General features: G+C 43.7%; 1 protein-coding gene across 2 annotated transcripts in view; it reads right to left on the bottom strand.

Moving 5' to 3' along the window:
• The window catches only part of LOC146811909 (structure-specific endonuclease subunit slx1-like), a 279,754-nt gene that overhangs the window by 174,827 nt on the left and 77,716 nt on the right, over positions 1 to 27,211 (bottom strand). Inside the window, exon 2 of one of the 2 annotated variants that reach the window (XM_085618865.1) lies at positions 17,429 to 17,610. The exons of the other annotated variant lie outside the window; for it this stretch is intronic. Within the exon in view, the coding sequence (XP_085474991.1) occupies positions 17,429 to 17,601 (173 nt within the window). The 5' untranslated portion in view covers positions 17,602 to 17,610. The remainder of the gene's footprint in view (positions 1 to 17,428; positions 17,611 to 27,211) is intronic. 2 annotated transcript variants of the gene reach the window in all.

Here is a 27,211-nt window from a genome sequence, read left to right as displayed (position 1 = left end):
GTTTGCATTAATTATATATGAGTGGAACTTTTTTAGGTAACGCTGCACCGCTGCCTTTGCTTGAAGCATTGACAGCCAGCATTATTTCACTGTCTATTTTCGTTTTTGAATGAGGGATTGCAGCTACGGAAGCCGTTTGCACAGCCCCTTTCGTGGATTCATCAGCAAATGAATTCCCTTCAACGTAAACGCCATCACGTTGATGACTCAGCGTGTGTATCACGTGAGTGTTTTGTAGTCCGTTTCGCAACTGAACTACTTGTTCCCAAAGCATTTTATGCTTGATTGTGCCCCCTTTTGCATCTTTGAAACCATTTTGAAGCCAATTCTGTAAATATTCATTGTAAGATTGAACACAGTACAAAGAATCGCACACTAGGAGTGTGGGGAATTCGCGATCCGTGTTTTCAAGTTCCATCTGCAATGCTTGCAGTTCAGCTCGCTGAGCTGTACAATCTCCTAGACACTGCGTTTTTGTGACCATTGGTCTCAATTTGCCATCGTGCATAAGACCTTTAACGATCACGTATGCTGCACTGTAAGCTTGTTTACTCCCCGTAGCGGGTTGTGCAGATCTGTCAGTATAAATTATAAATTCATACTGATTAAGAGGGAGAATTTCAGTAGGCAGAGGACATTTGTGTTCGTATTGCAGGATTGATTGTGTTTTTAAATAAGGATCAAAAACATATTCAACATCAGTTGCACCAAGAGAATTAACCCATTGTATCCATCTTGGATGTAAAGCTTTTGCATTCGGAATGCTAGCTTTAGTAACTGCCTCTAAGGCTGGTACAGGAGTCACGACCATAATGCGTTTCCCCTGTGCTAGGGCTCTTTCTTTTGCTACAGCGGTTTGAACTGCTGTCAGAATCTTTTCTGTAGAAGTGAATTTCATTTCTGCTTGTGTATACAAGTGTGATTTGTATGCAATTGGTACTTTTTTACCTTTGTTAAAAGTTAAGTAGGTGAATCCGCATTGACCTGGCATGATTCGGATCACTAAATTGCGTACATTTACGTGTGTTTGTAAGTGTTTAGTTGCTAACATGACTGTTTGAAGTGAACGCAGAATTTCTGTGTGTTTTTGTGTCCCAGTTGTGGCTTTGAAATCAGGTTTGATTAATTCGTAGAGAGGTTTAACCCTCTCTGCGTAGTTTCGAATGTAGGTTCTTCCAAAAGTTAGGAAACCTAGAATCGACTGTGCATTGTTTTTGGAGGATGGAGCAGCGCACGCTTTTCTAAAAAGTTGGCTGCCAGGCTTTTGCCTTCACTTGATAGTTCATATCCTAGGAAAAGGACGTTGAGATGGGCAATTATTGATCTTTTAAAATTGAATTTATAACCCTCAGCGGTGAAGCCCAGTATAATGATATTCACCCTGTTCAAGTGCCTGTTCAGGTCATCGTCTGTCAGATAGATATCATCGACATATGACAATGCCTCGTCGTCATAAATTTGTAGTAACTGTTACTCTTGCTGAGAATAACCCCGGGCTGTTTTTGAACCCCAGTGGGAGTCGACAAAATTGACGCTAGGGGGTCTAGCATTCATCTAGTATCAGGAGAAGCTAACCCCATACGGAGTCCTAGTGGAGAGGTAGTTACACGCTCTAAAAAACTACAAGTCTCAGCGGGGCTTTCAGTGCCGGGTGGTTCAAAATGCTCTACCCGTGCCAGTAAACCCAGTCGAAAAGGGCCGGCTAAGCCCACCAAAGGCATTAGTAAGAACCCTGATAACATAGCTTGTCCAAATTGTCGTTACGAAAAAGGGATGGATGGGACCCAAGAAATTATTCTAGCACTAGAAAATAAAATGGAACAACTCCTCCACCACCTTTTAGGGCCAGTAATGGCGAAAATCTCTAATATGGAAGGGATTATAAATAGCTTTGTGGCAAAAAACAGGGGGCAACCCACTAAGGACCTACTGCAGGAGAGAGAGGAGGGCATTACAGTGACCGACCGTAGAAACAAGGTAACTAATAACGTGGAGAAAGACCAGAGCGAGTATAGAAAGACACCCCGAAAACAGATAAACTTAGTGGTAAGGACCCGAGCAGGGAGCCCCCGGACAATTTAGGTATCCAACATGAGATTAGGGATACTGGTCTGGTACATAAGGAGCGCAAGAGGTCCTTTAAGAATAATAGCACGGACTGTATCCAGGGCACTCAAGGACTCCAGACATTAGATCTACCCCCGGCCTCCTGTCCTTACTCAGTAGTGCTAGTAGGAGTACCAGGAGTAAATAATGGCAGTGAGGAATCGGCCAGTACACTTATTAATAAGGCCGCGCACTGGATTAACAACAATATACCAGTAAGGAGATTTCAGCATGACCAAATTCTCATGGCCAGGAGGGTAGCCTGGATCGGGGGTGGAGAGAAAAAATTTGCAGGTGATTGCATTATTGTAAATTTTAGATACCCTGAGTTAGTTAAAGAACTCCTAGATAATCGGTATGGGGAGAGTGAGAGAGGGTCATGTATAAGGATGCTCCCACTGTATTTTTTCTATAGGGACAGTGCCCTTGACCCCGGGCAGAATTTGCAATGGCCAAGAACATTTAAGAAAAGCAGAGATGATAACATGCGCTTGGCTTCAAATAGATTTGCAACCCTCTCCAATTTCTCTGCTCTGGATGAACAAGATTGACTGGGGAGTCTGGTGAGCATTGAGGGCGAGAGACCACGAGACACCCAAGGGAACCTGGGAATTGTAACTAAAATAGGAAATAATGCCCAGGATCGAAAAGCTGGCATATCCGAAGGGCAGGTGAGGGTCGCGGAAGATACGCCCCTGAAAGTAATCTGCCTAGAGACAAACCCTTCACAAAGGAAGATCATGGGAGGAATTAGCGGCCGGGTTCAAACAACCTCGGAGCTGAGGCTGATATCCTGGAACATCGCGGGACTTGCAACTAAAGTCACCAATAACGAATGGCAAGTCTTTATTAAAGGGTACAAAGTCATCTGCCTGCAGGAAACTTGGGAAACGGATTGCAGTGGGTTATTCCTGGAGGGATACAAACTGTTTTTTGTCCCGGCCCGCAAATCGCCTATGGGTCAAGCCAAGGGTGGCCTAATCACGTATGTGGCACTGACGCTGCAAGGAAGCTGGCAAGACCTGGGGTGGGACTCTGATTGTCTCCAGGGTATAAGATACATTATAAAGGGCCTCATGGTCATTTTTATAAATTTTTACAACGTGGGACAATCGATGTCAAATTTGGTGGAGCTAGATGAAAGATTAACGGGGTTAAACGACACGGGGGATTCAAGTACCCAGTTAATTTTGATGGGGGATTTTAATACCCACCCGTGCCCCTACTTGAAATGGGAAGGAGGTATATGGGACGCCTGCCCCTCCATAAAGGGATGGCATACAGAGCACTCCAGGGAGGGTATGGCATTAGGCACAATTTTGGGTAAACTGGCCCTAACACACATGATGGATCTAGTCGATGATGGATCACCAAACACAATGACCCCCTCGTTTAAGGGACGGGGCTGCGATTCTATCATCGACTACATCTTTGTCTCTAATGCCTTAATTGGCAGGGTTAGTCATTTCTCGATAGTCCCTAGTGCATTTAGCGACCACAACCCATTAGAACTAATAATAGGGATTTTAGACTTGCGCACTAAAGTGGATAAAAGGATCACCGAGGGACAATATAAGGCGATGGGCTAGCATTACACAGAGCGCTCCTTGCAGATAGTGATAGTCACACGTGGAAATGCCTGGACAGCACTATAGAGGGGAGCGACCTGATTGCAGCATTTGAAGGCACTGCCCAGCACATCGATAGTCTTTTAAGGCGTAAATTGAAAAAGCAGACCGACCTCTGCCCCAGATGGTTTGATAAGGAATGTTCTAGCGCCCTTAGAAATCTGAAGCAGGCACTTAAAACAGTCCCAAGGGACAGAGGTGTGATTTCTGATTGCAGGAATCAGTATAAAAAGGCTATCAATAGGCGGAAAAATTGTCTCCAATCTCAGGCCTGGGAGTCACTAAGAGAATCAGCGGAGCGCCGTGATATGACAAGCTTCTGGAGAATAATAAATGACCCATGTTTCCAAGCCCCGAACAAGCCACAAGTGGCATCCCACATTCTGCCAGAGGCTTGGGTAGCGCATTTCACAAGTTTATATAATCGGGGCAATCAAGAGATGCTGCAATCTCAAGTCATAGAATTACCTGAGGGTGAGTTTACTCCATTCACGGTTGCAGAAGTTAAAATAGGAATAGACGGCCTGGCATTGAGAAAGGCGCCAGGGCCCGATGGGATTCCGCCAGACTTAATTAAAAGTCAAGTGGATCTCTGGGCCCCAATATTGTCCAGGGTATTAAATGCAGCCAGAGAGATGGGCATGCCAAGATCATGGTCTACTGCTGTCATCGTCCCAATATTCAAAAAGGGAAATAGAAATGACCCACAATGCTATCGCCCAATATCCCTTATAGATGTTACGGCGAAAGTCATGGGGTGAGTCATTTTAAACCGTCTTTTGGATTGGGCCGAAGAACATAATATTATCACTGATCTCCAGTATGGGTTTCGAAATGGGCGCTCTACCACAGACCAGTGCCTCAATCTCTATCATCTAGTGGCCAAATACACTCTGGCTAGGGAAGGTACTGTGTATCTAGCATTTATGGATCTCTCAGCAGCTTTCAACTGTGTTAACAGAAGAAAGCTGTGGGAGATGCTGGCAGAGATGGGCGTTGAACCAGGACTGATACGAGTCTTGCAGACACTTCACATCGATACTACGGCACAGGTGAGATTCACCGATGACGGTGACCTCACAGACGACTTCCAATGCCGGGGAGGGGTGCGACAAGGCTGTATCCTAGCGCCATTTCTGTTTACGCTTTATATAAATGGGCTAGATAAGGCGTTGGGAGTATTGGAGGCAGACTGCCCCTGCATAGGGAGGAGAAGTATACCAGTCCTCCTATATGCAGATGATGCAGTCCTCTTGGCCCGCACAGGAAGGAGCTTACAGGCACTTATTAATGGGTTTGTTAGGTTCATGGCAGATTTAGACCTAGTGCCCAATCTTTCAAAATCATATATTATGGAAGTGGGTAAAAAGCCAGCCAAGAATTGTAGTTTCTCAATAGGAACCCATATACTTGAAAAAGTAAAAATGTTCAATTATCTGGGGATCGTTTTTGACCAAGACCTTAATTTTAAGCCCCTAGTAAGTTATAAATGTAGCCAACATCCCAGCGCTGCGGGGTCTATTATGAATTACGCGACAAGATTGGGTCGCTGGTCCCCGCACGAAATCGCTCAACTATATAGTTCGGTATGTTGCGCAAAGATTTTATATGGGAGCGAGGTCTGGGGTTTTTCAGATGTGGGGAACATCCAACGTGAAGAAGACAAATTCCTAAAAAGGCTTTTGCAAGTGCCAACATGCATTTCTTCGTTTATTGCACATGAGGAGCTAGGCATAGATCATCTCACTGATAAGGCTGCCCTTAAACCAATTTCTTGCTGGATAAAAATCTGAACAAATCCAGAGGCAAGCCTAAGCAGATTGATTTTAGAGGATTGCATGAAAGGGGACAAGTGGCTTCGAATACCATGGCTTAAATATGTAAGGGATGTACTGACCAGCCTGGGTCATGAATTTTTTTTTAATGAACCATGTATGTTGGTTAGCAGAGACAACGGTGTTATAAAGATAGATTGTAGGTAGCATCTGGCTAGGGCCAGAGAGGAAAGAGAAGGGCTGAAAAGTACAGTAAGGTCATACCAGCTCATTAAAGTTAATCCGGGCATGGAATTCTATCTTGCCAATATGTATAACAGACAGGATAGATTTCTAATGTCCAGATTTAGACTGGATTTGCTGCACCATATCCTGTCAGTCCCTGCGGGTTTTGTACATGACGTTAGCTTAAAAGGGTGTTGCGGCTGCGATCTTAGATCTCCGCAAGACACCCTTCACTTCGTCCTAATTTGTCCCTTTTATGCTTACCCACGATCACTGTTTTTAAAAATAATCCTAAAACGCTCCAATATAAGACAGGCTAAAGTGGCTCTTTTATTTCTCAAACTTGCCTCTGAACCTTTCACTCTATTTAGTATGGTACATTTTCTGAGTTTGGCAGTTAAATTAAGAAAGACCAGGGGAGAGGATTAAGCAGGCTGCCTTCATTATAGGGAGTAGAAATGAAAGAACCAGATTTAGATTGGCGCCTCATGATCATTCTCTCCAGCGAGGGTGGAAATTTTCACATGACCAAATGAACAGAGTATCATTGTCTCGGCTTTTAATGTTGATATCGATGGATTGTTTTTTAATATGTCTGTTTTAATATGAATTATTTATAAATGTATGAAATATTTGGTATTAGATGAAGGCCCGATTGTATTATATGTATCTTTTATGGCTATTTTTAATACCCGAATAAAGATTATAAATTTGAAATTGACGCTAGGTCCCCATTATTGAGAAAGCGGTCAAATATCTACTTTCAGGTGCAATATTTTGACAAAAAGAAACCATTTGAAATGTCTAATGTGGTTTTGTACTTTTTACCCACAATGTTATTCATTAATGCTGTACTGTGTGCATTTTGCACTGCAAATGTTTTACAACAAGAGTTTAGGTGTCTGTAATCCAAAACTAGACGATATGTATTGTCTGGTTGGAAACAGGAAACAAAGGATTGTTCATTGATGAGGTGCATGTTTCAATTACCCCTTGGTATTCAAGTTGATCTAAGATCTCCCTGACCTGTTTTTAGCTTCTTGCTTAATTGGATACTGCCTTTGTGCAGTTGGTTGATTTTTTAACTGGATTTTGTGGTGAGGCGGGTCCTCATCCCATCCTACATGATTCTTATATAATGCTGGGGCCTAGGCCACTGCCCATTTCCTAGCATATGTATATTTCAAGTGTACTGGAACATCATTGGAGAAGGCTGGCATAATGATGTCTTCGCCATGTGGGCACTCCCTGACAAATTCTGGTGGCCAGTCTTGTTCTGCTAGAAGTATATCATAACCCTTTGAAAGTCGCTCCCAAAAGAGTGCTTTCACTTTTCTTGGTATGTCTCCCTCCATACGGAGTGTTATTTCATATAACCTATGCGGAGAACTAACCCTGGTATCTGCAGTTTCAACTTGAATGTCCTCATTCAAGTCCACTGTCTCCAGAAGTCCCTTCAGGTTCTGGCGAGCTACTGTAACTTCTGCTGCGCTGTCCAACATTGTCTGAGCCCATTCTTCGTTCTTGAGCTGTGTTCTCAGAATCCTCGGCATGTCTGATCTTTAGACCTGCTACCTTCTTTTTGGAGAATTGAGATTTTGGTTTGTTTTTCTGAACGTGTTGATCGTCTTTGCACTTTACGCGTTCTTCTTTGTTCTCGGACCGTCCTCTTCTTTCGGATGCCTGTGACGATATCTGAAAGGTACGAGAGGAACGTGTATCAGTATCTTGATACCTGTCAGGTTTTCTCAAATTATCCCTATTCCTGAGGTTATACCTCCTTTCAGAGGGCTCCTTTTGAGGAGACCTACCTCGGGATTGAGAATATTTTACTTTTGAATGTTGTTTGTTATTTTCCCACTTCTTTTTAGAAGAGGTAGGAGTGTTTTTTGTAAAGACCTTTTCAGGACTTTCAGACAGTTGTGGTTTAATTGGTTTCCCTCCCAAACTGTCTCTGCCTAATTCTTTATAGGAGTTTTCAATTATTATGGCTAGTTCTTGTGGTTGTTCTGTTACATCAAATTCCCTTAATTTCTGGCGGATTGCCACTGATGTTGCTTCTCCTTTAATATTAGATAATATTATTGTTGTGACCTGGTCGAAATTTTTAAGTAACTTCATACCTAAATTCAGAGCAGGCTCTGCCCCGTATTCGTATTGAATCTGTTTCAGGACTTCAGGTATTACCGCCATAGATGGAACACCATGTGCTTTTGTGTAGATTGCAACAAAGACTGTGCCCCAAGTGGTGCAGTCTTCCAGATGTGGTGTGATCCCCATTGGTAAACAGATTGTTAGAATTCTGTGTTTCTCATAAGGGCTAGTATTAGGAAATACTGCTTCAATTTGAGTAATTTTTTGAGCTATCCAGAATTGAATTTGTTCATGTTTTATGGGCATTTTACCCATGACTGCGTGTAAAGTCTGTGGAGTGATTTTTAGCACATTCCCCTAGTGAGAGGTTTGTCTTGGAATTGCTATTGTTGGTTGGACTGTGAAAGTCCTGAAGACATATTTAACCAATTGCCTATAAATTTTGATCAACTCTTTGAGTTCAGCAAGTAATTCTACATCTGTCATTTCTTCAATGTCAGGATGAGGTGTGTAGCCGGCTAAAATCGGCCATGTTGCTCCTGGTCTACCTAGTGGACCGAGCCTGGTAATGTGATTGTAATGTTTTAGGGCGCCTTTAAACCAGAGATCATGCTCCTGGTATGTGAGTGGAATTTCAATATTCTTGAAAGGAATATATTCCTCAGGTGGTTCATCTTCTTTGTAGAAGTGAAAAGTTTTAGTTACTAGATTTGATTCTGGGAATACTATCCATGAATAGAATACCTCTGTCTGGTGAGATTCATGTGCCTCTATAACAAAAACTGCCCTACCACCTCTTGGTGTTAGGCCATGTTTTATACGTTTTAGAGTGATGGCTCTCCTTAAATTTGGAACGATAATTTTCGCATTTTCATCGGTTTCATCAAAACCTGTATAATCAAAAACTGCTGCAACTTCGTCGGGTACAGCTCCACCAGTATCGGTGTTTTTGCCGTTTTCGGTCATTGTTTAATGAAAGTTTCAGAGCAAGTTTCAAGGGAACAAAGATAAGGTGCACAATATTTTGGAACCCTGTATCCTTCAATGCTGAACAAACCAAACAGCTAATACATAGGGTTTTTGTCCTACTCAGCTATGGCGGATATTATCCCTACCCACTCCAGACGTCTTATGGAGTATTATGAGTAGGGGTCTCTGAGAAAAGCACGACTGAGTTACTTCAGTATCAAGCGTTAAATTAGTGCCTTACCAAACCGTTGGGTGCCATGTGTAGTTCCTATATCCCTGATAGGCTCTGCGCATTGGAATAATATACACTATAGTTTTGACATAGGACTGAGGTCAGTATGTCTCTATCGAGTACATTAAACTTAATTACTTGTGTGTGCCAGCTAACTCAGAGGTCACTAGAAACTTCTCAAATATACAAGAAGGGATTCGTTTCTGACAACCGCATAAACATGACAACTTTGTTTCCCTTAGAGTCGGAACAATCTCAGAACCGTGGAAACAATAGATAACAGTTTCACTCAGTAAATCGTGCATACTTCGTTTCTGTAGAGTTGCACAGAAATAGAGAGACAGGGTTTCAATAAAAAGGGGTTTATTGAACAGTCTTATTTCTCATGCAAGAGATATGAACTGCTACAATCGTGAGACAGGATACGAAGTACAATACGTACAGGGTTAGCAGTAAGATAAAATAATACTGCAATAGCATGGTTTGTAGATATGACATATATTCATAAAATACATACATAAATAACACAGGCTAAAATGTGAATACTCATCTGATGCTTCTAAATAGTTCTACCCCAGTGTAGTACGAGGTAAGAAGTAGGTGCTGTTTTCTAAAGTATAGCTAGTTATAGTTTTAGTTTTGCCAAGAGTTGCGTAAAGTTTCTCTAAGTTCTAGTCTGCTCCATACCTTAGAATGTGTGAGGTTGGAATCTCTTTCCGGAACTCTATATCTAACACCCAGCAAGGGGAGTCAGAAACACTGGGGCTGGATTCTCTGCGAGGAGGATGACAGCGTCTGGTCAGTGCATCAGGCGGGAACTCGATCTCCTTCCGAGTAGGCAGTTCGAACTGGACCGTACCGGAACCGTGGTTTGCCAGGGCAAGTGCAGGTATATTTATACCTTGAAGGTGTTTAGGAATGCCTGTATTGACGTAAAAGTCAGGCATCTGAACGTCATGAATGAACCCCTAAGGAATAGATGTTCGTGCATAATAAATGAGTTCGTGGAGAAATCAATATCCAAGCAAGGGAAATTCCTAAAGGCTTAAGTGTCTGGTTTTCCAAGAACTCGTTGTGACGTGGATTAACGGATGTAGGAGACCATGCCTGTATTTGGTTAGCATGGACAATGCCTAAATAAGGGCTGGATTTTCTATGCCTAAATAAGGGCAATATAAATTGTACCTATATAAGGGCATAAATCGGGAAACCTATATATGGAATCTAAATCTACACACAACAGCACTGCACATAACGGTGCATGGGACATATGCTAAGTTCTCACAGACTACCTTGTGTGCCAAAAACTACAGTTCTTCATAGTTTATGATCTCTTTAGGAAACTTTGGAAGTATTCCCCAGCATGTTTGCATTAGTTTCAAATGTAGATATGCTCTCTCAAATTCGAGGAATGATGCCGTGAGGCATACTCGGACACCCCAACTTGAATCCACAAACTGGAAGGAGTTGGATTTACCACAGTGAGTGCGCTAAAGAGCATGTAAGCCATGTCTTCCTGAGTCTCATTTGGCTGTCATGGGAGCGATAAGTAAAGGTTCACTAGGCATGCATTCAGTATATGTTCAGAACGAAGGCGGTTATTTGACAGGTGGTGAAAATGTAGGCAAACTGTTTTTTAATTTGTGAAAGTTGCAGATGCATCAATTGTCAACATGTCTGGACATAAATGGGGATCCGTCCTGTGGCATATGAATGTAATGGGCCCCTTGCATGGCAGCGCAATGTTGTGAGTGCACCGAGCTGTTCGATTGGGCCAGTGGCCAACGGTATGAAAGTCTTGTGTGTGGTGCATGAATGGACCATAAAGCACATGGTGCCTTGACATGGCTTTATGGCTCACATTTAGAAGTCTTGGTTACACTATTCAGATACTTTGATAAATATTTGTGCTTTGAAGCTAGTATTTCTGGAGATGCTAAAAAACAACCAGTGTAAGTGGTGGATTAACATAAAAAAATTAGTACCATATTTTTTTTTGTGGCCATACGGATACTCGGTCGCAATGGTAACAGATAATGGTCTGGACACCCGATATATATGTAGGCGGAGCATTGGTGTAACCGTGGGGAAGTCTACTCAATCTGTGCCATGGTTGCATCCCTCCCATGTACCGAATGAGTAAGGACCAGCTGCGAATAATCTCTGTGTCCGCCCACCTGATTTAGTTGTGCAGACATGCAGGTCAGTTTTCACTGCCTGATGCAAAAACAACAGTTGATGGACAGAATGCAGAACAATGTCATACATTCACCCCAGTACAGAGAACTGGGCCTAAATCCATCGTTTTTTTGCTCACCATGCCATTCCAGTTTGAACCCAGCCATATGCAGATCAGTCTTGACCCTGTGCCTCATGGGAACAGTCCAGCCAGAACTGCCAAGCCAGGTCCTCCCTGGACTGGAAACAAGCATCCTAGGACCGGTTTCGGGGTTTCACCCCTCTTCAGCCAGGATAGCTTGATTCCAGTGGCATGGAGAGCACGGGAACCACGTCTGGTCATACCCGTCCCACTCGGGGTGACAAATGCAAAAACAACAGTTGATGGACAGAATGCAGAACAATGTCATACATTCACCCCAGAACAGAGATCTGGGCCTAAATCCATCTTTTTGTGCTCACCATGCCATTCCAGTTTGAACCCAGCCATATGCAGATCAGTCTTGACCCTGTGCCTCATGGGAACAGTCCAGCCTGAACTGCCAAGCCAGGTCCTCCCTGGACTGGAAACAATCATCCTAGGACCAATTTCTGGGTTTCACTCCTCTTCAGCCAGGATAGCTTGATTCCAGTGGCATGGTAAGCAAAGGAACCACATCTGGCCCTAAGTGCGCCAGGTATGCCCAGACGTGGGTCCTGGGCTCACAGTGCCACTGGAATCAAGCTATCCTGGCTGAAGAGGGGTGAAACCCCGAAACCGGTCCTAGGATGCTTGTTTCCGGTCCAGGGAGGACCTGGCTTGGCAGTTCGGCCTGGACTGTTCCCATGAGGCACAGGGTCAAGACTGATTTCCAGTTGGCCAGGTCTAAACTGGGGTGGCATGGTGAGCAAAAAAATTATGGATTTAACCCAGATCTCTTGACTGGGGGTGAATGTTTTGATTTGTTCTGCATTCCGTCCATCAATTGTGTGTCTTCAGTTTTCACTGCCTGCCACTACCTGGAAAACCATAGTAGGAAGGGCAGTGATAACTGTCTAATGCCCCCCTTGCCTTGCAAGATAACTCCCATGATGAGAGGAGAATTGTTTTCCACAATAAGAAAACCAACTTCAGGATTTTGCTTTAAAAAGTTTTTTTAAATTGATGGATGGCTTAGTCATGTTGATGGAGTAGTTCATCAAACGCAAAAGGCATTGACAGGCACCACCGTTTCGTGGCTCCTGTGAATGTTTTGTATTGATCAACAGCTTGGCAGTCATTTTAAAATTTGGTGTGTGAAGTAGTCTGAGCCTGGCAGACATTAAGTTGTCTGCCAGGACAACTGAGTCTTCTTTATCAGCCAAAATGTAAAGATGGCCCTTACTAAAAACTCCTTGTTTATTTTTTTCTCCATTGTGGATAGGTGTGGATTCTGGGCCCTAGCACACCCGACCCCTAGGCAAACATGCACATTTTTGAAAACTAGACAACCAGGGGAGTCCGGGGGTGTATGACCTGTGTGACTCCCCAGACAATAGTACCTAGAAGCCCTTGCAAACGTAAAACTTTGGTAAGAAACACACATTTTCATCACATTTCTGTGATGGAAAGACATGGAATCTGTGGGGAGCCACAGGTTTCCTACTACCCCAAGTTCCCACACATCTCCAAATAAGAACAGTACCCCACTTGTGTGGGTGGTCCAAGAGAAAACAACACAACAGGCCCTAAGTCGTTATGTTGAGAGATAAGCAATTGGGGTAGGTGCTGTATTTGGGGCTGTGCTGTGGTGTCATCCATGCAAGCCTACGAACCACTGACATTTTTGAAAACCAGACAACCAAGGGAGTCCAGGGGGTGTGCCTTGCATGGATTCCAAGAGGATTTCTTACCCACAATGCTTTGCAAACCTCAAACTCTGACTGATATCACACATTTTACTTCTATTTCTGTGATGGAAACTTCCAGAATCTGCAGGAATCCACAAAATTCCAACAACTCTGCATTACCCCCACATTTGTTCCTATAAAAACGCTGCCCCACTTGTGTGGCTGAGCCCAGTGCCCACTACAGGAACGGCTCAAACCAAAGTCAATGGGCGTCCTAGTCAGGAGACTCCCATTGACTATGGCTTGATTTGTTACTGTCACAGGCACTAAGCCAAGCCACACAAGTAAGGTACTATTTTTATCTGGAGACTTGGGGGAATGCCGGGTGGACAGACGTTTGTGGCTACCCACAGGTTCCATTACAGAAACGTGAGGAAAATATGTTTTTTAAGCCAAAGTTTGTGGTTTGCAAGTGAATCTGGGTTAGAAAAAAAATCAGGTGAGAGCCACACAAGTCAGTCCGCCCTGGATACCTCTAGGTGTCTAGTTTTAAAAAATGTACAGGTTGGCTAGGTTTCCCTAGTTAACGACTGAGCTACGGTCCAAAATCTACAGCTATAAACATTGCAAAAAAAGGGGTCAGCTTTCAGTGGACCAACCCACTATACTAGCTCACTATGATTGAAAAGAGTGACCAGCACCTTGCACACAGATCTCTGCTATGGAACAATAAGACTGCTGGGATTAAAACGTGAACTGCTCTGTAAACACACTTCCCGTTCTGCCATAGTCCCACAGAGTTTTCTGTCAAGGTTTCTAAGCAGCAACTATCAGGTAACACCGAATCTTTGCATCATGGAATAACAAACCTTCTGAACTATCTCACAGAATTACAACTAAATACTTACAGATATAGTAGTTTAATCGCAAACTATGCATGTTTGGAAGGGAAAGCAGGAACATATATTTCAAAATCCGGTCAGAATCAGAGTGCAGGCTAAATGGAGAATTGTGCTGAATGTGACGTCTTGCTTTTTAAGACAAAGCAAATTGACAGCATGCAAACGCTAGGGGTACTGTACCTAATACAAAGGCTCAAAGTTTGCTAGGCTCCAATAATCCCGCAGTCTCGACATTTCATCAAATATGAAACCGAATGACAGCAGCAGAGTTATTTGAAATAAAGAAAATAATGGAAATGTGAATTAATTCAAAACACTGATGCTGGAATGCTCACGTTGCTTTTCTGATAAAAAAAATACCATTTACTGCACTGTATCAACCTAATTTACAGCCACCGCTTTAATAATTTCTTGAAAAGATAAGCCACAACATCAGCGAGGCATAAAACAACATTGAGAGAAAGAGAGATGCTAGCTGTTGCGTCACACTACCTGTTAACAAGCATTTGCAATGCATTAGGTCTCACATTCACGCGAGCTTGAGCTATTGGCATTGAAACGAAAATGCCTTTTATTTATGTTTCGGATTTTAAAACATAAATAAAAGGCATTGTCATTTACAATACTAATAGCTTAAACTCTCGCAAATGCGAGACCTATTGCATTGCAATAATGGGTCTTCACGACCGTTTGTTAGATTGTAAATATCAGAGGAACAGACTGACCTGCGACGTCTTCAAATAAGTAATAAATAGTGCAGTAAAGATGATGTGTAAGTGTTGTAAATTACACTGACACAAAGTATGAAGTGAGAGTTAGATTTGATCCGAGCTATAAACACTAACTAAGCGCTCCAACACCTTTCGCTCTGTGATTACACTGTCGGGGCTCAGGAGGAAGAGCGGGAGGGCTATTTCCTGCCCTCTCTGTGATTTTCAGTGTGCAGTGTGGCATTGCATAATGTCATTGCTATCTTTGGCCTAATAAAACACTCCAGCTGTAGTAGGGCCCTGGCCTCACTTTGTGGTGTAGGGCAGGCTTTGCTTTATGGCAGACATGGAGGGAGGGAGGGAGGGATGGTCTCGGCTGCAGCTCCGGCCTTGTACAGTGCCCCTGCTATTACTAGTGAGCGAGAGGCGCTGAGGTGGTGGTATTGGTGGTGGTGGTATTGGTGGTGGTGGTGGTGGTGGCATTGGTGGTGGTATTGGTGGTGGTATTGGTATCAGTGGTGGTACTGATATTGGTTGTATTGGTATTGGTGGTGGTATTGGTGGTGGTGGTATTGGTGGAGGTGGTGGAGGTGGTGGTGGTATTGGTGGTGCCGATATTGGTGGTGGTGGTGGTGATGGCATTGGTGATGGTGGTGGTAATGGTGGCATTGGTGGTGGTATTGGTGGTAGTATTGGTATTGGTGGTGGTGGTTGTATTGGTGGTGGTGGTATTGGTGGTGGTGTTGTTGTTGTAGTTGTTAATTAAACAGGCTTTTGAAAACAACCCATCAGGGGGCTTAGTGCAGATGACATGTAACACAGATGTGCTGTTGTCAGCTTCAGCCTATTAGCACACGATTATGTGCTACCTGGAATTCACATGACTTAATTTGCTAATCATTTCTAAATCCATTTTACTTGGGGGGCGGGGGGTTGAAACAGACACGATGCAATGCCGGGTTAAAGTGATTGAAAGCAGGCGCCCTTGCTGCTTAAAAAAACACAAGCGGTTTCAGCTGAAGCACCACATGTCCGTCCCGTAGTAAGAGAAACTCAATAAAGTAACTAGTGCTTGCAGACTAAATAACAGGTTCCATGTAACAACCAAAGTAAAGGGGCCAGTAGCCCTGGGATGTTACAAATGAAGACAAGGCTGTACTAAGGAGGGACTAACAAGCCTATTAAGGAATCAGAAGGCAGCATTTACGGAAGACAATGACACAAGCCAAATGTAAAATATGGGAGTAGAGTGGGCGCGGCTTCTGTCCCATACTCTACTACAGCAGTCTCGCAGAGAGGGCAGCGCATGCGCGTTGCCGCTAGGCTAGACCTAAAATACACATGCTGGGAAAACAGCCGAGATAGCCAGCCTGAAAAAGGCAGTCCAGGCCTGCCTCCGCTCAGCCTCCAGGTTCATGACTTTAGCCGTAGCCTGGTCCAGACAGGGAAGCAGTGAATGTACATCATAGCTGGAGTATGCATCATGCTTCAGTTTGCAGTGTGTGATGAGACGTCACAGAATTACTCTTTATGTCTATAATGGGCGGCCAGTGAGAAGATTTCCCTGAGTGATCAGCATGCAAGGTCCATCACTACAGGGGGGCTTGTTTGAACAGTGCTTGAGGCTGTCTATAACTACAACGCTGCTGTTGCATCATCATCAGATAGCCTTCAGAGGGGGCTCTCCCTTGAAGCACATCTGAACTGTAAAATTCAAAGTCATGCAAAAAAGGTGACTACACGAGCATGCGTAATAGAATGCAACATATCTGAAACTCGCTCAGGTTAGCTTGATGTTACACTGAGCACAGTGCCTGCAAACAGTTTCTCTACTACAAAATACCAAATTTACTTATTAGGAGGAGGCAGAAAATAGTGAGGGCGGAGCTCCAGAGCCCCTAAATGGAGCCACCCTTGATTCAAAACTTTCCGATTCCCAATTTAAAAATATTGCATTTATGAACAAGCATGCTGGCCTATTTTGGTGACTGTTTTCCCTCTCTGTGCTCTCTTCCTAACGCAAATTTTAATTTAATTGGGCAAAATGTCATCACTCATGATGACTGATATTGATGTCACCAAACTAGGATGGGTGGTGAACTCCACTCAGTTCGCAGGGTTTGCAGAGCTTTCCACATTCCGTGCAGCACGTGGACTTCTGAAAAACGTGGAGCAGAGTTTTTCCCTCACTTGCGCTCAGGAACATTAAGTTGGCGAGCGAGGAAAATCCAACACTAGACCACCTCCCAATGAGATTTCTCAAAGCGGGCGGTCATGGATGGTCGCGATCGCTCGCGTTGAGAAACCATCTGTTCGCGTTGAGGAAGCAACCGCTCAAATAGAAAATCTTCTTATGACAGAAAGAAGCAGAGCTTTCTTGTGCTCCGCATGGTGCCGTTTGGCTTATTTTTCAGTGTGAAACAAACGCCCGTTGCAAAAAGTTAGCGCGAACTCCGCCCAGGCCTACACCAAAAGCAGTCCTGTAGACAGATCCAAAATGTGAATCACCCAAAACGCCTATTTCAATTTTTTGTACTTCATTACACTAGCTCTGGGAGACAGATAAATACGTCTCTACACCAGAAATAACAAGTGATTAATCAGCAACACCTAGAGGTTCACGATGGAACAACATGCATACAATCACAAGCACTAACGTGACTCTCAAACTGTAGGTATGTCAGGCCGGGACACAGTAAGCAGCATGTCAGGCTAACTATTTTTTGGCAATAACAATATGTTGGGGCACCACTTGATTTCCCTAGGGGCCTATCTACCCATGTAAAGTGGACATACTCACCATGGCCCCCGACCACTGGTCCTCCAGGCGCCCCCCTTATGCTTGCCAGCATTGTGCTGGTTGATGCGGCGCTCAGGGTTCACCGTGAAGCCGATGTAGATGCGACCTTTGAACTTAGGGTTTGTGCAGAAGAGCATGTAGACGCCAAAGAAGTTTTCCACCTCTACCACCATTTTGAGGGCCTGCAGTAATAGGCGAAAGAAGGACAGTATATTACCTGCAGTGACCGGTAAATATGATGCAAACATGGATATTGCCTGGGCAATGCATATTTTCTTAGTCGAAAGGTAGTTCTTGGGGGAGATGGGGTCAAATGCACAATCTGGATTAGTCCACATATGAAAGTGTGATGTTCATGGATGAACTAGTCAATGGAATACCATCATGAAGACCAGAGCATGGATCTATTACCTAGCGAAGTTATTCACCAACGTACCTTATGCCAGACATCCAATACATGTCATCAAGATGTAGATGTATACTCTGATGCGATGAGTAGAATTGATGTGACCCGATTTCTACATATTATTGGGAAATTTCGATTAACTGTATTAAATGATTTGTTTATAATTAGAATATCGACAACACAACTTTTATTAGCTCCATTGGCCCTTCTGGAAGAGAGTCTACTATATTTCTGACACTGGTCCAACCTAAACCAGCACTGTGCTAACCTCCAAAGGAACAAGAGTAAATTATAGGAGATACTACAAGCCTTCCTACAAGTACTGGAAATTAGTAATACAAAACAGCTACAAATATCCAGGGCCAGAGGGGCCAATTACTTCGAGTGTAGTTTTAAATAGCCTGTAAATATTCTTAAAAGGTCGTCAACGCCTCACCTAAATCATGTAGCATGCTTCACCATCAGGTCTGCTCCTATGTGGGTGAGACCCCACCCACTATGGTGAAATTACTGGGTCAGTGTGGCGTATGTGGTTAGGCAGTAAGCTGATATGGATGTAATACCATGTCGCAGGATACTGCATTCACGCTCCCCCTCCTCTTCCACGATAGCACCCATGTTTAGCAGGCCCGCCTCCAGGAATTCTTTCATATGGGTGGGCTAAGGGTGCATTCGGGTGGGCCACTGCGGCAGTCAGCATGACTCACGGGGGAGGGGGTTTAATTTAATAATACTCATTAAAAAGAAACAGGAAGCAGGCAGCCAGGCTCCCTCCCCTAAGCCAAACCCAACGCTGCAAGCAGCGCTGTGATTGGTCAGGACGCCGCCCAGCCAGAGGTTTAGGTGGCCAAACAGTCTTTGCGCACTCAGGAGTGGGCACACCACTCCTCCCCTGCCCTGCTCGCATGCACAAACCTATTGTGCAAAACGGTATTAGGAAGTGGCGTTCCAAGGGCAACCCTTCCTAATAGCAAGCCGCATTTGTATAGATCATTGTTGTGCGACCGCAATTGCAGTATCAAAACACTCGCAGTTTACCACCTACTTCAAGTAGGTGGTAAGCTACTCGGAAAGAGGAAGGGGTCGCAAGGGGACCCCTTTTCCTTTGTGAATGGATGCAAAAATATTATTTAAGAGCAGGCAGTGGTCCCACGGACCACTGTCTAATCTTAAAAATGAAACAAACGTTTCATTTTTCTTTTTTAAATGCAGCCCATGTAAGGTCCCTTTGATGGGAAGAGGAGGTTTCTGAGGTGGGAGTATTAGGCAAGTAACACTACTCAGCCTCCCTCGATGCCAGCCTTCAGAGAGAATCTCTCTTCATTACTATCTCCACCTGACCCCGGACTCTGCAGCACACTCCCTTCCAGGCCTGATTATCCATTTTCTAACATTCATCTCTCGTGCACCTCATCTCACAGCTGACCTTGGGCCCCAGCCCCATATCAGCCACCATACAGCTCCTTTTTCATAATTCCTGGTAAAAAACATTCGTAAAATCACCCTCAAACTTAAAACATTGAAGATAACGGTAAATATAATTAGCACTCACTTTAGAATATGTCCCACAGTGGCCCTAATGACCCGACTGCTAATTAAATAAACCAAAACAGCAAGGCCTTGATAGGGCTGGCTTTAGCGCTGGTACTAAAGTCTTTATTGGTGCCCCACCACTGACCTCTTTCTCAGTAGACAATTTACTACCACTCTCCAACAGTGCCCTTCATCTCTCCGTAGCCTCTCCCCCTCATGACCTCCTCCTCAGACTCCCGCACTACCACCCTCCACAATGCCACTCATCTCTCCAAAGCCCCGCCCCATCACCTCCTCCTCAGACCCCCACACTACCACCCTCCACCAGTGCCCCTCATCTCTCCATAGCTCCCCTACAACCATGACCACCTCCTCGGATTCCCTCATGGTCACCCTCCACCAGTGGCCCTCATTGCGCCAAAGCCCCTCCTCCATGACCTACTCCTTGAATTCCCTCACTGCCAACTTCCAACAGTGCCCCTCATCTCTCCGTACCTCCCCCTATGATCTCCTCCTAGGATTCCCTCACTATCACCCTCCAACAGTGCCCCTCATCTCTCCATAGCCCTTCTCTCATACGCATTTCATTTGTTGTATAGCGCTACTCGTAGTGTAGGGTTTCACAGTACTTTATATCACGCACACATTATGCAGAGACAATGAATCATACAAGTATGCAAATCAGCATATAGGGAATGTCACATAAGCCAATGAGGATTACCAGGTGTAGGAATCACATGTCATCCACACTGGTGGGCAGTGTGTTTTAAGAGGGTCAGGTCTGGAGAAGCACAAACACAGGATTTAAAGCATATCCCAGTGGTTGGGGAGTGGCTTTACTGATTAAAATGTATATCTGCCCAAACAAACTCTATATAGTAACATTAGAATAACGAAAGGCTTGGGAAATTCTAACTATATCGTAACACACAGAAAAAGATGTGTTAATTAAACCATTCAGGTTTGTATGCAGCTCTTTGATGACAGTTCATAGGTCGCTGTCCAATGTTAGGACTGTAACCTTTGAACTGCAAGTAACAAAAGGATCTCTGTAACAAAGGCAGTAACCCACTGAGCTATCCACATAAACTACAGTTTATCTGCATTTCAAAACTAGAAACAGACAAAAGATTGCTCTCCAGCAGGATCATTAGTCACCAGAGTTATCTGGACATTTTTACTGTTGTCTTGCATTTGTGGCAGAGCCAGTCATGAAAATGATACAAACGATTTAAATGAAATATACACCGCATACACAAAGTATGCGTCTTGCTGGGCTCTCACAGATTTAAAAAATTTGAACAAATAGACACACATTCTCGAAGCATGCATGAAGTATGTATCTTGCGGGGCCTTTGCAGATTTAAAAACAAGCATTGGCATAGCCAATAGGTCTCGCTTTTGGGACCTTTTAAGTGTTTAGCCATGCAACAGTTGTTGTTGCACCAAGAATATTGTGCTGCATAACTAAATACTTAGAAGGTCCCAAAAGCGAGACCTATTGGCTATGCCAATGCTGGTTTATAAATAGGTACAAGAACTGCAGAATGCCATGATTGGGGGACATTATTACTGGCTATGGAGGCATTAAATATCTTAGTAAGTACCGTAGCCTACAGGTGCTGATCTTAGAAGATTTCTGTAGGCACCAGATTCAGACCTGGGGCTTTACATTTTTTCATACTGCCAATACTCTTTCCACTTCTGGTACTAAGATACCCATCAAGAAATACATTGAGCACTGTTTCTTACACAATATAGATTCCAAACTACTTAAATCAGAGTTGTCGCATCTATAAAGTTCACTAAAGTAGTTAACCCACTCCCTTGGGCCTATATGGCATTCTAGCTTATTTGTCTTCAACCTCTCTATCCTTGAAACAAACTCCCAAAATCTCTTGGTACTCTTTGTTCAGCCAAAAGAGCATTTTGTGCAGCTTGCTTATTAACAAATATTTATATTCTCCCTTATAGACTTGAAAAACCCCTTCACTGGCCTCATCGTGATGACGTAACTCAAGTGCCTGCGAGACCTTAAGTTTCATGGTATAGCACTCGCTATTGTACTAGCTGAGGCAGTTGTGGGCACTCAAAGTTTTATTTGCTGCTAGTTCTGGCTTTGACCACAGACGTTTCAATTTGTGGACCATTAAATCATATGTATACACTATACAAGAACGGGCATCATCTGAGGCATTAAGAATACTTGGCTATAATAGCATTATATAGGGGGGATTTCCTTAAGATGTTTCCCTCTATCCTATCGTATACGCTTTAAATCATTATGGGGGAGAATCTCAGGCCTGTACTCCTGTCTATGTTCTTGCTCATATTATGCCCACATTCCAGTTCATTGCTAATAGTGATCTTTGTTATCATTAAGAGGGGATCCTGGTCGCTCTTCACAACTGTCATATCAACCACATTTCGCCATTCTAGATTATATTTTAGTGAATCAAACAGAGAAGCTCTTTTACCATTACTATTGCTCGTGATTGCCGGACTGTCGGAAGGGGTGCATCCACTCAGAAAACGCAACAGATAATTTGTAAAAAATAATTTGTTAAGTGCTCCCCTTTCTAGGATACTTTCCCTAGTTGAATATCCGAATAGGGGACACCTAGCCAATAATCATCAGCCAGTACTGCTTCGTTAAGAATTTCATCAGTCGTTTGAGGGTTAACATCCCCACAAATCAGTACTGCATGTGTACCCAACTTGGCTCTCTCTTTCTCTTAATCTTTCTACATATTCAACAAAATCCCCCCAAAATCGCTGGGACTTCAGGTGGCCAACCAGAGGGAATATATACATTTAGAATATCGACAAAAACTTCTTTAGCAGGCGTTATTAGCCTCATATGCAGTACATCAGGCTTAAGAGAATTCCTTCCCAGATGCTCTACCTCACAATTTCAATCAATCAATCAATTCATCAGCAGATCTGTAAGAGCTGGCAGGGTCCAGATCAATTTAACTTAGACGACACCCAAGTTGCGAGCCCCCAAACTGGTCGCCCTCTATCCAACTTCTTAGCTGGTTCCACATACTCCAAAAACCCACTTACAGGATTTTCTGACAAAGACCAGGTTTCCTGGAAACAACATACTGCATATTTGTTGATGAATGCTAGCCAATACCTGTCCTCCACTCTACTAGCCAAACCTGCCACGTTCCATGACAAAATGTCTAAATAATCATCTTTCAGACATTGTTGTCCTACCACCATCGTCTTCTGGAATACGTCCTTTGTACTATTAGAAGTTATGTGGTTCCATTTCAATCAATCAGACTGATGATCAGTGTTATTCCTGCCCTTACTTGCCAGAGCTGAAGCGAGCTAGGACCAGTCCGGGCTTCCGTCCTTGTCAGCAACTCTTCCTGTAGTCAGTAGTTTTATTAACAGTGCATAATAGTTTGCTGTAATACGTAAATTGGAGAACTTAGCTTTGCTTGGGATATGGTGATTATTTTGGCCTGGATTTCTTAATGGACCACAGACACTTTGGGAGGGAAGCTTAATAGCCTCCTTTAATGGAGGATTATATGCCTGCAAGGTGTTCCCTCTGAACGTTGGTTGATGGGGCAGAATTACATTTATCCCCATAAGATGAAAGTCATCTTGAGGATTCAGGACATGCCTACTTATTCTAGATGTTACAAACTCCTGTTGAGTAGTTTGGCAGATCCTGGCATTGTATGTTCCTGATTAACTCACTAGGGTTACTCTCTTTATTTCCTGAGATTCTACTACCCTCAGTTCCAGTATTGCATAGAGAAGAGTCAGCAGCCTGAACCTGTTTAAGGGGGCTGTAGCACTAACATCGGGGAGCAGATCAACGAATTCATGATAGAGGGTTAAAACGCTCATTTCTCTTAAGTCCACCTTCTTGGCATTAGACTCTGCATTCGCTCCAGAAGGCACAGTATTTGTAAAATAAACTGGATGAGAGGCAATATAATGATACAAACAGTTTCAATACAACACAGAACAAATCATGAAAGAGAGATGTGTTATTTCTTCCGTCTTTTATTGTTCTTGTTGCACTTCGCACAAAACAGTCAGCCAACGCGTTTCGCCCAAACACGGGCTTCTTCAGGGCAAAATTATTAAGAGCGTAGGATAATTCTTTGATGATCAGCAACAAGGAAGAGGTCAAATCCGTCAAGCCAATGTATGGCGAAATTAAGACACAGCGACCTCAGAGACCCAAGGGTAAACGATCTGTGTCTGAGGTCTTAATTCGTATAGTGGTATTAACCACGTCCGAAATTGGGTGTCCAGCGCAGTCCCCGTATTTCACGTCCCGTACCAGGACTGACAAGTAGTGACACTACTTGTCAGTCCTGGTACGGGACGTGAAATACGGGGACTGCGCTGGACACCCAATTTCGGACGTGGTTAATACCACTATACGAATTAAGACCTCAGACACAGATCGTTTACCCTTGGGTCTCTGAGGTCGCTGTGTCTTAATTTCGCCATACATTGGCTTGACGGATTTGACCTCTTCCTTGTTGCTGATCATCAAAGAATTATCCTACGCTCTTAATAATTTTGCCCTGAAGAAGCCCGTGTTTGGGCGAAACGCGTTGGCTGACTGTTTTGTGCGAAGTGCAACAAGAACAATAAAAGACGGAAGAAATAACACATCTCTCTTTCATGATTTGTTCTGTGTTGTATTGAAACTGTTTGTATCATTATATTGCCTCTCATCCAGTTTATTTTTCAAGTATTTATTTACGCTCTACAGGCAGCAGAGCGTTTGAGGTGGGCAATATCTTAAGTTACTGGTGACTGATTCTGGTGGTGCAGTCTTCTGTGACCCGGCTGCTTCTCCTTTCCATGTATATCACAGTATTTGTAATTAAATGCCCAGGTTTTACTTGCATCATGGAAAAGGGGGAGGCAAATGGATTTAATAAGCACCATTTCCCAGCCATGCCTGCTGATACAGCAGTATAATGTTCTGAGTTAACTGCATCTTATGCAGACCTCGCATTCATAACCTTAATTTTGTCCGGAGGCTCTCTAGGTGGCATCTTACTTTTCACCCTTTTGTAGAGCCAATTCTTTCTCTGTGTTCTTTTCCCAATTTTTCTTCAACTTTAAGTCTTTCCCATATCTTTTTCACTGTTTTGCTTAACAGTGTCTCTGTTCTTCACTGCTCACCGCAGTAACCAAGTTTAAAATTAAATCTCATGTGGTGGTGGTGGGGGGGAACAGGAGAGATATTGGAAAGGCAAAATAACTTCAGTCACTTCTACGGTGTACTATTAATTGTTTCTTTTTACTAGAAAAGTATATTATGACAACCCCTGGATTTCTGTTATATTATCGTCTGAAAATCTCCCCTTACTGCAACATGCTTAGTTGCATTACCTACATCTTATTCATTCCTCTTTGATCTTTACATACACTAAAACTTGGTACTCTGGAAGACAACTGTTTTGGAAACTAAACATGAATACCCATGCCAATCAGCAGCATCTCCCTGGACTCCTGTCATTCAAATTACGAGAGCCTAATTAGTAATCTATTCAAACTGTGTCTAGAAAACCAAAGTGATAACTGCACCACCTTCTCATACACCAAATGTTGTCTTACTGTTTTACGGAAATCAACAACCACCTGCAACAAATCCTTATTTTATACACTGCAATCTGCATTTCCTGAAAGGTAAATGTAGAAACGGTTAATCTCAAAGAGAATGGTTATCTCACCAGATACCTAACAGTCGCATAAGCTATAAAAACCAGTCTCAAAGACAGCGCAGCAGTTGTGCAGCCCAGATGTGCAAACTGGAACCGCTGTTCCCTTAGAAACACATTATGTACATGGCCTGCAGTAGTGTTGTCAGAAAGCACCTCTAAAGCACAGAGAAGCAGTGCTTGTATTATATTTGAAAATCCATGGCAGCGGGGCAACACCTTTAGAAATGCGCTGCATCGAAACAGACGCTTTATAAATGTCAAACACAGCACAAATAGTAGGCGAGGCTGTCAGCTAATAAGGTGATCTTAGCAGGTGGGGCATGATAGCATCACTGTAAACAACAGGACAAAACCAATATGGACAGTGACGCTGTCAGATGAGAATCTAGTGTGTTTGGGGGAGAGTAAAAGAGAGAGAGCGCGCGTTCAAGGATTGTTACTGACACGTTCTCCGTATTATTTCTACTTCCAAAGGCTCACGCTTTGAATTTACGAGATATGGGGCAGTCCAACATGGCCAACGCACTATCGCAATCACAATCGCATTCCAAACAATTTATGACTCGCTCTGTAAGCAAACGAGCGTCAACATCGCAACAGAACAAGTTGACCTACTTTATATTGATTAACGGGTTGTAAACTATTTTCGTCTTTACCAGTTATACTTTATTTGACAGAAAACTGATAAGTTTAACCAGTCATTAGTTCGCATCCTGCACAGCTGAAATTGGATAGCACTTCAAACTGATCAAACTCTTTACAGTATCTTCAAGTTTTATGTTTCCTTCATTAGGGAAAGCTTTAAAACATGAATGTGCACAGTGACAGTCACGTCTCTTCTGCGACGTGACACTTGTCTTCAGGGTTAAAGTTCCAACAAAGAACTAGAATACTGTCATAACAAGCGCTCGTCATGACGTTTTCGTTTGGCTTTTTCTGCCATCCCACTTGGACGGCCTCGCCTGCTAAAAGGTTTCTTATCTTTATGGGGCCATGTTTTTGGCCCCATAAAGATAAGAAACCTTTTACTTCAGAAGGAAAGCAGGCGAGGCCGTCCAAGTGGGACGGCAGAAAAAGCCGAACGAAAACATCACAACCAGCTCTTTTCTAATTGCTGGCCACCGTTTAGCATAATCGGTGACTCCAGCCAATGGAAAAGAGGGGAGGGGCTTAATGCCCTTTACACAAAATACCCTAAATCATTATATCTCGCCAGCGAGACTGCGCATGTGCGCAGCCTACGCCAGGGGAGACCTAAAAAACGAAAAATAGAATAGCCACACATTCTCTTACCTGCTCTGTTGGAACTCCGTCTCAAAGCCCGATCTGATAAGTAGCTGAAGGGGTTGGGAAAGGTGAATCAGCATAAACAAACTCCTTTTCTCCAGTGCTGAAAAGAAGGAAATATCCACGCAGCACACAAAGGTTACCGGGTGCCAAAGAAAGGATTTGTCCCCTTCGCCATGCCCCTATTCTACCTGCACGAGTGGGCAGGGACACAGCTCACCTCTCTAAAAGGAGATGCATGATTGGGGGTGCCTGTGAGAAAAAGCCCAGGGCCAATCACGCACCTCCTTGAAGAAGAAGAAAAATAACATTCAGAGGAACGTTTTAAATTATAGTGCCCATTTACTGTTGGCCCTCTTGAGGTCGCTGCGAAGGCCAAGGTTCATGTTTGGGTGGGCCTGGCCCACCCGGCCCACCCGCTAGAACCGGGCCTGATGCTTAGAAAGTGACACAAACTACCATCAGCTTTATAGACCTTGTCGTCAGCACCAGAGTCCCTGTGAAGACAACAGTATGCCCAGCAGCAGGGCTTTAAGTGGGCCGGGTCTCACCGGTGCTGAGCACCAGCAGTTTTTCAAAGGGGGGCTCGAAACGGGTCTCTGTCGGGCTCGGTTTTGTGCCCTGGTACAGGCCGTCCGTTTTTTTCCGGACTGCAGTGACAGCACGCACATCGATGCGCGCATGCTCACACTGCTCACTTCTCACTAGTGGAGAAGTAATGACATGACGTCATGCCAGGTGAGCGTTGTAGAGGAAGGTGAAATCCTTTAAAGAGAGTTATTTTCTCCCTGGATTTCCCTTCTCTTTTTGAAACTCATAAGCAGCAAATTGTTGTGGTGTCAC

Source organism: Triturus cristatus, chromosome 7 (genome assembly GCF_964204655.1).
Source record: "Triturus cristatus chromosome 7, aTriCri1.1, whole genome shotgun sequence".
NCBI classification, from domain to species: domain Eukaryota; kingdom Metazoa; phylum Chordata; class Amphibia; order Caudata; family Salamandridae; genus Triturus; species Triturus cristatus.
This window is presented reverse-complemented; position numbering and strand designations above follow the sequence as displayed.